The following is an 11862-nucleotide window of genomic DNA, read 5'->3' as shown; positions in this document are numbered from 1 at the left end:
AGTAACCACCAGCTTTCAGCATGTCATGAGTGAGAGTGAGATAAATTGGGGAGTATTCCTAACTCTGTAAGTTGGTTGAATACACTAGGTTAGGAGAACTTCTACATGTAAATATGTGTATATACGTATATTTATTTTCTTCATGTCAACTCTTCTGGTCGCATTTTAAATAGTAGCATTATTTAAAGTCTATTTTATGTAATTTTTGTAGTTACTTCTTAAAATGTAACATTTTGAATGTATTTTTATTGAAAGGACTTTAATTCTATAATAAATAATTGCCTTTCAATTAATTAGTTTATTTAAATTATATTAATTTTATTTGGTGTGGTTTTGCAAATTGGAAAGTTTCATACAACAATCCTTTATCACAGAAAAGTACTGGAATATTCCTCAAAGTTTACAAAATTACAAATAGAATTAAATGGAAAATTTGGTAAGGAGAGAGAATTAAAAATAAATTTGGAAAAGTTCCCAAATTCTGATTTTTCCCTTAAAAATTCCAAGGACAGAGCTAAAAATGCCCTTCCCACTAAAGTACAATATAGTACATACAGTATATTATATTCTAATATTTACATTTATACCTATAGATGTCAATATAGATATAACATATACTCCTGCAGGAACCTCACACTACCCAGTAGGTATTTTGTAGCTGTAGCTGTGTAGAATTCAGTTGGAGAATTCAGTATCCACCTGTTTGGATGGAAGGTAAAGAAATTCAGTTGATCTTTGTACAGATTAACATGTTAATCATTTTGAAACTCTTAACTTCCCCCAAATGGGAATTGAATGTCATTCCTCAAAATTTACCTCACAGGACTATGTAGAAAAATAATTATGCCCCACTGACTTTGAATGCACTTTTGCCTGCTGAGAAATAGATCTCAAGTGATCCCGATTTATGGTCCCAGACATGTATGATGAAGGGCGGGTAGAGTTTGCGTGAATGTGGTCAACAATGGGTGTCTCTTCTCTCTCGCCTGTGCTCCATCTTCTCCTTCTGCCTCTTTCTCTCTCTGTCTCTCTCTGTGTCTCTGTCTCTGTGTGGCTGTCTGTCTCATCTATATATCCTTTTCCGCGTGGATAGGCACCCTGGCTCTGTGCCGCTCGCCTCCTGCTGTGTCGTGTGCTTGTCCTGGAGAACCCGAGGCTGGCTCTCCGCGCTGCATTTGGCAGGGGGCGCGCGAGGTCCCGGAGCTGTCCAGCAGCTCCTGGCTAAGTTTTCCTCTGCGCTCTCCGCGCTGGGGAAGCTCTCCAGCGCCTCGCCCCGGGCAGGGAACCTCTCCGCCAGGGCTCCCAGGGCTCCCACCCGTCTCCGCGTCTCTCTCTCTCTCTCTCTCTCTCTGCCAGTCTCTCCCTACTTTGTCCAGCTCCATCTCGGGAGTCAAGCGTGCCTAGGCAGCCTTCCTCCGCACGCCCGGGAGGGGGAGTGTCCTGCGCCCCGGGGCTGCTCGGGTGCTCAGTGCTCCAGTGCGCGCCGGCTTCGTTCTTGCCTCGCCTCCAACAGCTGGGTGGTCCTTTCTTTCTCTCCATCTGTCTTTCAGGACACGCGCCCGAAATCGAGGGGTGAGAGCAAAGACCACCCAATAACTTAGCACCTTGGGTTTTGATCTTGAAAGGAGGTTGGCGTTGCCCGGGTCAGCAAGAGAGGGAGGGGGGAGAGCGGAGGCTGCGGCGGTTCCGGGGCTCGCTAGACCAGGCTTGGAACAGGGGAGCCCCGCGCAGGAGAGGGACACTGAGCGCCCGGCCTCGCCCTCCGCGGCCCCTCCCTTCTCCTCCTCTCCCCGCCTCCCCCGGCCCGCCCCTCCCTCCCCGGAGGAGCCGTCTCTCCGCGCGTCTCCCCGCGCTCTCTCCATTGTCTCTGCCTTTACAACAGGTTCGGGCGGCGGAGAAGACGGGCGGGTGCGGGGCCGCCCCAGCCCAGGCTTTCTTGGGGCCGCCTCCCTTCCTCCGGGTGTGCAGGTCTTTGGCTGCTTTTATTCGGCTTGGGAGCTGATTCCCCGGCGGGGCAGCCCCGGGGCGAGTCCGGCTCCTCCCTCCAGGCCCCCTCCCAGCCCGCGCCGCTGCCTCGGCTCTGCGTGTGGGAATGATGTGCGCATTGGAGGGTCTAAGTTCTTCACGCGCCTGGGGGGGCCTCCCTTTTCTTTCTTAGGCAACCAAATCGTATTACTCTTACTAATCAGTAAATCCGAGGCAGCTGCAGGAGAGGCAAGCGCTATTTTCCGCGTGATTCCAAGAACCTCTTTGATTTTGATTTTTATTTTTAAAGAGGGAGACGATGGACTGAGCAGATCCACACCATGGAGTCTCGGGTCTTACTGAGAACATTCTGTTTGATCTTCGGTCTCGGAGCAGGTGAGTGGCGGCAGAACTGGGGCAAGGGAAAGGGGTGGCTCCCACCTCGGAGCATCCTGGGCTGGTGGGGAGACGCCTTGCCTTTCCCGGACCCAAAGTAGGTCTGGAGTGGGAAGATTGGAGCAGGGGCGGGTATGGATTTGGATTTTTCTGTGCTTGCCTCCGAGGCGGCGGCGAGAAGGGTCGCGCCCCTAGTCCGGTATCTGAGGGTTGAGGGGGAACTTTGCACGAGAGGGGTTTAAAGTAGGTCATGGAAATGGGACTGGGTGCCCCGCTATTTAAAGCTTGGCTGCTAATCTCAGGTAAGGTTCTCCGTGGCGGAGGAGGGAGTCGCCTTTCGTCATCAGTTCCCAATATTGTCGCCAAGACGCGGTTTTCTGCTGCCCTGGAGAAAAAGGCTGGCATTTTGATGGATCTTTTCTTTCTTTCCCTTCCCCTCGACCAGTCTGGGGGCTTGGTGTGGACCCCTCCTTACAGATTGACGTCTTAGCAGAGTTAGAACTTGGGGAGTCCACCACCGGAGTGCGCCAGGTCCCGGGGCTGCACAATGGGACGAAAGCCTTTCTCTTTCAAGGTATGATCAGCGTGCCGAGTCCCCAGTGTGATTTCAGTTCTGATAACCCCAGGAGGAGTTGGCCTCGCTGCTCCTCCTAACTTTGTGTGGCCTGGTGGATGACAATACCTAAACTGAGGTTTGGAGGGGTCAGTGTGAGACACATATCCCCATCTCTTTCTAAGTGGCTTGGTTTTTCTCCCCTCCCTTCCTCCGTTTTACTTTGTACTCTTGCCAGTTCTAATGGATAGTTCCTTAATTACCGTACAGAAACTCCGATGACAGATGGTTGATTTTAGAGTCTGGGGAACAATGATTTATAACACAATTGCCTCGTTTGGGTGAAATTGATTTAGGTAGGAAACGATATAACTTAATCTTAGTTAAGACACTGATCTCTAAAAGTTTCAGGTATAATGGTGCCCTGCTGGGAGAAATTTCCTTATGAGAGTAGCTTTTAGAGTGTTTTTTACCTACTGTCTATCACAAACATTACTGTGTTTGAAGCAAAATTCATCACTAAAAGATCATCATTCTTCTTTTTCCATCAATGACAAGAGAAAAAGGATAATATTCATGAAATTATTTTGAAAAGGTTTTAAGTAAATGTTAATCTAGAAGTTTACCCTTGTATCATCATTAATTGTATACTTGGATTTTAAAACTTTTTTGAAGTCAATGGACGTTGGCTATGCACAGATGTCCACATTTTGAATTACACTTAAATGTGTTGTGCAGTCAGAAGCCAATTCCAATGCAGCAAGCCTTCAACTTTGATTTAACAGAGCTTTTGAAGATTGCTTGGTTTGTGGAAAGATGCTGTAATATGAGCTTTTAAAAAGTAGTAAACATATACAGAAAGACTAGATTCACATATGGTGAAGTGTAGATGAAAGCAAAAGAGAAATGGAATTTGTTTTGACATAGCTGATGGACTAAAGCATCTTCCCCCACCTTACCCAGATTTTTCTTTTGTGATTTTGGTGCCATGGCTTCAAAACAAGTGCAACTAATTATTATTACTAAAGAGTTGGATATGCAAAATAAAACCACTTCAGCAAATCTGCCACCAAAAAGTAGAAATAAAATAAAACTTCACTGTTTCTGTAGCGGTGTTGTTGCCTGATCTAGCCAGTATGTGTCACCATGGACAGTAACACCAAAGCTTACATTTGGGAAAGGACGAAATTGACATGTGTTGCATTTATTTAAAACAGATTTGTTCTTATAAGAAATTAAAATGTGATTTTCTGGTTTTTAAAATTATTTAAATTTTCTGTTTCAATTAATGTTTTGTATTGTGGAAAATATTTATAATAATACTTTATTTATTTAAAGGTCCTTTTTGGAGGGCAGGGCTTAGATATTGAATCTTTTAAAAACAATGATGAAATCAAATGAAATAGTTTAGACTGTCAGCAAAATTTCATAGTTGAATATGTGTCATTAGGGTTAAGCTTCTTTTTTTTCCTGTGCATTGTTTTGTTTTTATCTCTGGTTTTCAATCTCTGTGAACTGGAAACAAAGTTATCTCTGGACTACCAATTGGAGTAACTGGAAAGCTTTATAGAATGTAAATCTCCTAATAAATGGTATTGAAGTGCTCTTAAAATTTTCAAAAGTCCTTTAAGTTTTATTAGAGTTTTACCTAGCTTCCTCAGGAGAATATCTGAGCTGTCACAGATAGAAACCTTCAGGACTGTGCATTTTATGTTCTGATGCTAAGCAATTAGACAGTTTCTAGGAAATGGTCTCAAGGGATCAATATCTCTTCCTAGTTAATTTTTAAAAAGAATGCTTAATATTCATTTTTATTTAAAATACCAGCTTCTTCCAGGTAGGCATTGTGTTCCAAATACATAAAGGCACAAAAAACATGTTTTCTTTGAATTGTCCATGGTAACTAGATATCAATGCACATTGATGAATTGGTCATTTTTGTTTCCTTGTTGATACCAAGACCAATATTTAGACAGAGTAAATGCCTAAAAATATAATTTGTGAGATTTGAAGATGTAAAATTTCGTTTTCTGCCAAATTATGAACTTTATTTCATATAGCTAATCAACCAGCAAAATTACTGCATGCTGTGTTCTCAGTAGGCATTGCTTACTGATGTATTGATTATGCTGTAGTGCTTTCTCTTATTCTAAGATTTGGATTCAGAAATTAACTACAGGTGGACCTTTGACCCTGCAGAGTAGTTCAGATTATCTCAGAAAGGTCTTTTCTCTGCTATTAGCATGTGGAAACTGCTGTTTTGAAGTCAGTTTTGAGTCCTCCTGCTTCACTGAGATTCCATTGGCTTTTGAGACACAAAAGCATTCAGACTGTGAAGATTTTATAGATTCCATTTATAGGGAGTTGATGGTGCTGCAGATATTTTGTATACTGTGTAAAATGCCATAGCAGAAATAGTGACAAATTATAAAACCAGGGAGATGCTCTCAGATTTCATATGAACCTAAGATACAAGTTTCTTTGTGCTATTGGATATGTTCTACATAGATAGAAGAGATTTTGAACCATCAGATTTCTATTGCAAAGAAATCTTACTATCTTCTTTCTCTTAACTTTAAAATAAAGAAATATCAACACATGCTTTCCCAGTGGTTTTTTTTTTTTTTTTTTTTTTTTTTTTTTTTTGAGACAGAGTCTTGCTTTGTTGCCCAGGCTAGAGTGAGTGCCGTGGCGTCAGCCTAGCTCACAGCAACCTCAGACTCCTGGGCTCAAGCGATCCTCCTGCCTCAGCCTCCCGAGTAGCTGGGACTACAGGCATGCGCCACCATGCCCGGCTAATTTTTTGTATATATTTTTAGTTGGCCAATTAATTTCTTTCCATTTATAGTAGAGACGGGGTCTCGCTCTTGCTCAGGCTGGTTTCGAACTCCTGAACTCGAGCAATCCGCCCGCCTCGGCCTCCCAGAGAGCTAGGACTACAGGCGTGAGCCACCACGCCCGGCCTCCCAGTGGTTTTTGCTCATTTAATATTGCTTCTCCTTTTGGTTGCTTTATTTTTCTCTTTAGTGATTTTTTGAGATATATGTAATTTAGTACTTTTTATACTATAAATAGTTTTTGCAAATTATTGTGACATATAAATCTATTATTAACTAACATTTTATTATGTACATATATTTTATAGTACATATATTTTAAAATATATTTTAAAGTCATACCGGATTTTTTTGTCATAACAACCACCATAGAATCACTAAAATGTTTTTGTTGTTGAAATATGACTTATAGTTGCTTTGGGAATTTAAGTAATAAGATGCTAAATTAGATCATCCTTTAATAAATGTGGCATTTGTTCTGTGCCAATTATAGTTTTTTAAAAAAGTGTCCAGGTAATAGTTGGGAATCTGTATCAAGATTTTCTAGTCATTTCTAGCTATAATCTGACTCATAGCCCCCAAAATACATATTATGCTTTTAATAAACAGAGGAATGACTGCTACTGATGAAAAGGCCTGAGAAAGATTATAAAGAGTTCTGAAATATTAAGGGTTAATACAATTATAAATAGAATTCACCTACTTTATGTTAAAGTCTAGGAAATATTTTCTAAGATTATGATCATAATACTGTCCTTTCTGCTGTGTACATGAAAGCTCAGGAATGAGAGCATACAGAAGCATAGTTCTAGGACTTTCTAGCAACGTTAGCATGATTTTAGATCTTTGATTTTAAGTCTTTGATTTTAGATCTTTGGCCAGGTTCCCAGTGTAGATAGCTTCCTCTGTTGGTTTAATACAATTTCTTCTGAAGTGTTCACAGATTTTATAATCTTATTAATCCCCACAAAAGAAGTAGTTAAATCAAAGCATATTTTCCCACAAGTTGGTGATTTGAAAATAAGCTTAATAGTTTTTTTTAGAGAACTTTAAAACTTTAAAGGAAAAAAGAATGTTCATAGGTCTACTCTTATGGTGGTGTTTGAAAACAGGAATGAAATAAGGCATTGGTTGTAGCGCATGGATTTAGTAGGCAAGTAATACAAGTAATTGCATTAACGAAAGTGAGGTGGCAATGTGTACTTGTCTTCTGTATGATGGTTAGTAAGCCTCTGTGGACTTAGGGTGATTGTCACTGGTGCTTCAATAAAGCAGAATAACACAACGATTAAGAGACGGGCTTAGAAATCAGATAGATTTACATAGAATCTCATTAGTTGTGTTATTGGTGAAGTTACTTAATTTCTCTCAGCTTCAGTACCCTCAATTATAAAATGAATATTGCTATAAAGATTAAACAAGTTATGTTCATTCAGTCAAATAAATTATTGTCCAACTACTATACTACTAGGAGTTAGGCATAAAACAAATGAAGAAGTTAGAACTCAACTTTGCCTCTATAGTGCCCTAAAAGTAGCCATCAAACAATTATTAATATATAGATAATAATTTAATCACCATTAAGATAAATTATATGAAGAAAAACTAAGGATGTAATGGGAACCTAGATTCTAGTTTGGGGAGTCACAGTTTCAGGGAAATCATCCTTGAAGAGGAGTCATTTGAGGTGATAGCTGAAGGATATGTAAGAGTAGTCTGGAGAAGAGAGGCCATGGGGATTCAGAGAGAGAAAGTAATACAGGCAAAGAGAATAGCATGAACAAAGGTTCTGAGGCTGCAATGAACATGGTGCATTTGAGAAAATGAAAGAAGCCCAGAGCAGTGGAGACATACGGGTAGTAATGTAAAATGAATCAAATGACGAAGGCAGGGACCAGGTTACATGGTAGGCCATATTAATATAGAAGAATTGAAATTTTATCATTATACAAAGATATATTATGGTGGGCAGAATAATGATCCCTCACAGATGTTCATGTCTTAATTCTTGCAACCAAAAAATAGGTTATGTTCCATGGCAAGAAGAAATTAAGGTTGCTAATCAGCTGACCTTAAGATAAGGAGACTATCAGAGATTATCTGAGTGGGCCCTATGTGATTACTAGAATACTATAAGATAGGAAGAGGGAAATAGAAGAGTCAGTGTCAGGGTGATGTGATGTGAGAAAGACTAAACTGTCCATTGGTGCTTTGAGGATTAAAGTGGGCCATGAGCCAAGGAATGCAGGAGATTTTTAGAAGCCAGAAAAGGCAAAAAAAAATAAGTTTTCCCTTAGAGTCTGCAGAAGGAATACAATACTATTAATACCTTGATTTTAGCCCAGTGAGACTCACTTTGGACTTCTAATCTCAGAACTGTGAGATAATAAAATTGTATTGACTTAAGTCACTAAGTTTGTGATTATTTGTTATAGCAGCAATAGGAGGACTAATACAGATTTTGGTACATGGAAGTGGGGTGTTTCTATAAGAAATACCTAAAAATGTGGAAGTGGCTTTGGAATTAGGCAATGGGAAGATGCTGGAAGAATTCTGAGGAGCATGATAGAAAAAGCCTAAATTTTCTTGGATAGACTTTCAGTAGAAATATGGATGTTGGTGACTCTGCTAGTGAGGACACAAAAAAGTGTAAAGAGCATGGTAGAGAAAATCCAAATCACTTTGGAAAATCCTAAATCATAATGAACAGACTGTTGGTAAAAGTAAGAACATTAAAGGCACTGCCATTGAGTGCTTGGATGGAAAGGACGAACTTGTTTATAGTAAACTAGAGGAAAGGGGATCCTTCCTATGTAGTGGCAGAAACCCTAGCTGTGGTTATGTGGAAAGCAAAATTTGTAAGCCATGACCTTAGATATTTAGCTAAGGTCATTACAAGCAAAGTGTTGAAGGTGCAGTCTAGTTTTTCATGCTGCTTATAGTAAAATGTAAGAGAAGATAGATAGACTGAAGGAAGAGCTCTTAAGCAAAAAGGATCCAGAACTTGGTATTTGAGAAATTTTCAACCTATCCAGATTCCAAAATATGTTAAAATAGGAGATTCACTGCGAGGAATGCCTGTTCTGGAGAAAAAGCTAAGGGTATGGCTGGAAAATCTTTTGCTAGTGCCTCCGAAATATCCAAAGGTCTGATTATTCTGTTATATAGAGGGCTCTTTGAAGAACATGTGTGAATCATAGATTCTCTCAACTATTTCAGCAGAGGTCAGGAATAGAGATGGAATTGTTCAAGAACTATCTGTGGAAGTCTTTTTGTCCAATGGAGTGAATCCTCATGACATACATAGGAAACTGACAAGCTTCTTATGAATATTATATTAGCAAAATGCTGCTGGCATGGCCTAAAAGAATCAGTGAGAAGATAGAATGAAAGAAAGTTGTTGGATCTTCAAAATTCTACAAACAAGAAACAGGTTGATAAAACTACTCAGCTGTAAACATAGAGCACCTTTCATGAAAAAAGAAGGTTGATTCAAAGGGCAGAATTGAGAGCCCAGATCATGATGCTGAAAGCCCAGAGGGTGGAGCCAAAAATCACAGCGGATTATTTCCAGACCTTGACACTAAGTGGAATTTGGTTGGATTTCAAAATTGCTTGGGCCTAGTGATTTTTTTTTTTTTTTTTACTTCTCTTTTCTTCCTTTTTGAATGGGAGTATCTATAGCTGTTATCCTATATCTGTCCCACCATTGTATTTTGGGAGCAGATATCCCACCATTGTATTTTGGGAGCAGTGTTTCAAGTTGTGTCCCAGAATGGATTATAGCCAGAGCTTTACTCATACCTCAGTTAGATGATTTAGATGATGAGACTTTTGTTGTTTTAAAATTTAATTTAGTTTTTAAATTGACAAATAAAAATTGTGTACATTTATCACATACAACATTATGTTTTGAAGTATATATACATTGTGGAATGGCTAATTTGAGCTAATTAACATATTCATTACCTCAGATACTTATATTTTTTTGTGTGGTGAGAACACTTAAAAATCTATTCTCTTAGTAATTTTTGAGAATACAGTATATTGTTATTAGTTCTAGTCACCATATTGTACAATAGATCTCTTGAACATATTGCTCCATTTAACTGAAATTTTATATTCTTTGACCAACATCGCCCCTACATCTCCCCCATATCACCAGCTCCTGGTAGCCACCATTCTCTGCTTCTATGAGTTCAACATTTTTAGATCCCACATATAAGTGAGATCATGTGGTATTTGTATTTCTGTTCCTGGCTTATTTCACTTTACATAATGTCATCCAGGTTCATCCGTGTTGTCACAAATGACAAGATTTCCTTCTTTAAAGTGGAATAGTATTCCATTGTTTATATATACACCGCCTTTTTTTTGTATTTATCCATCCATTGATGGACACTTAGGTTGATTCCATATGTTGGCTATTGTGAACAATTCTGCAATGAATACAGGAATCCATTTATCTCTTTGACATACTGATTTTGTGGGCTTGCTAAGTCATATGGTAGTTCTGTTTTTAATTGTTGAGGAACTAATATACTGTTGTTTTCCTTAATGGTTGTACCACTTTACATTTTCATCAACAGTGTGCTAGAGTTCTCTTTGTCCACATCCTTGCCAATATTGTTGTCTTTTATCTTTTTGACAATAGCCCATTCTAACAGGTAATATCTCAATGTGGTTTTAATATGCCTTTCCATGACTATTATTAATGTTGAACATTTTTATATAACCTTTAGGCATTTGTATGTCTTCTTTTTTTTTTTTTTTTATTTTTGACAGTGGCTTCCTGGGGAGTGTATGTCTTCTTTTGAAAAATGTTTATTCAACTCCATTGCCTATTTTAAAAAATCAGTTTATTTGTTCAATTGCTATTGAGTTGTTCAAGTTCCTTATGTATTTTGGGATATAAATCCCTTATCAGGTATATAATTTGCAAATATTTTCTTTCATTCTCCCATTTTGTAGGTTGTCTCTTTGCTCTGTTAATTGCTTCATCTGCTGTGCAGAAACTTTTTAGTTTGGTACAATCTGATTTGTCTATTTTAGCATTTGTTGTCCATGCTTTTGGTATGATATACAAAAAGTAATCGTCCAGACAAATGTCTTTGAGCTTTCCCCCTGTGTTTTCTTTTAGTAGTTTTATAGTTTCAGGTCTTATGTTTAAGTTCTATAATCAATTTTGAGTTGATTTTTGTATATGGCTTGAGGGGGGATCTAATTTCATTATTTTGCATAAAGATACCCAGTTTTCCTAACACTATTTATTGACATATTGTTCTTTCTCCTTTGTGTGTTTTTGGAAATTTTGTTAAAAATCTATTGAATGTAAACGTGTAAATTTATTTCTGGGCTTTCTATTCTGTTCCACTTGTCTATGTGTCTGTTTTATGCCATTATGATGCTGTTTTGATTACTGTAGTTTTGTAGTATATATTGAAATCAAGTAGTGTGATGCCTCCAACTTTATCCTTTTTATTCAAGATTGCTTTGGCTATTTCAGGTCTTTTGTGGTTCCATATGAATTTTAGGATTTTTTCTATTTCTGTGAAAAAAATCATTGGAATTTTAATAGAGGTGATAGATCATTTTGGGTTGTGTGAACATTTTAACAATGTTCATTCTTCTAATCCATGAACACAAAATATCTTTCCATTTATTTGTGTCTTTTTCAGTTTCTTTCATCAGTGTTTTGTGGTTTCCAGTGTATAGGTCTTCCACCTCTTTGGTTAAATTTAGAACTAAGTATTTAATTTTTTTCATAACTATTATAAATGGGACTGTCTTTATAATGCCTTTTTGAGATAGTTCATTATTAATAAACAGAAATGCTACTCATTTTTGTATGTTGATTTTGTGTGTAGCAACTTTACTGAATTCATTTATTAGTTTTGATAGTTTTTTTATTGGTATCTTTAGAGTTTCCTGTATATGCTATCATGTAGCTGCACACAGGAATAATTTAACCTTTTCCTTTCCAATTTTGATGTCTTTTATTTTTTTTTCTCTTGTTTAATTACTTTGGCTAGGACTTTCAGTACTATGTTGAATAGAAGTGACAAGATCAGGCATCTTTGTCTTGTTCCTGATCTTAGAGGAAAAGCTTTC

General features: G+C 38.3%; 1 protein-coding gene across 3 annotated transcripts in view; it reads left to right on the top strand.

The window, feature by feature from the left end:
• Positions 1 to 1432: 1432 nt before the first annotated feature.
• Positions 1433 to 11862, top strand: part of NELL2 (neural EGFL like 2) — a 346799-nt gene continuing 336369 nt past the window's right edge. The window contains exons 1-3 of one of the 3 annotated variants that reach the window (XM_012747980.3): positions 1433 to 1572; positions 2276 to 2361; positions 2807 to 2935. In XM_012747980.3, coding sequence (XP_012603434.1) covers positions 2307 to 2361; positions 2807 to 2935 — 184 coding nt within the window. In that variant the 5' untranslated portion in view covers positions 1433 to 1572; positions 2276 to 2306. Of the gene's footprint in view, positions 1573 to 1706; positions 1883 to 2275; positions 2362 to 2463; positions 2664 to 2806; positions 2936 to 11862 lie in introns of those variants that run through there. The other 2 variants (XM_012748043.2, XM_076007197.1) reach the window with 2 other exon arrangements.

The sequence above is a fragment of the Microcebus murinus genome, chromosome 10 (assembly GCF_040939455.1).
Source record: "Microcebus murinus isolate Inina chromosome 10, M.murinus_Inina_mat1.0, whole genome shotgun sequence".
NCBI classification, from domain to species: Eukaryota; Metazoa; Chordata; class Mammalia; order Primates; family Cheirogaleidae; genus Microcebus; species Microcebus murinus.
Note: the sequence above shows the minus strand (reverse complement) of the source record. Positions and strands in the feature narration are given on the sequence as shown.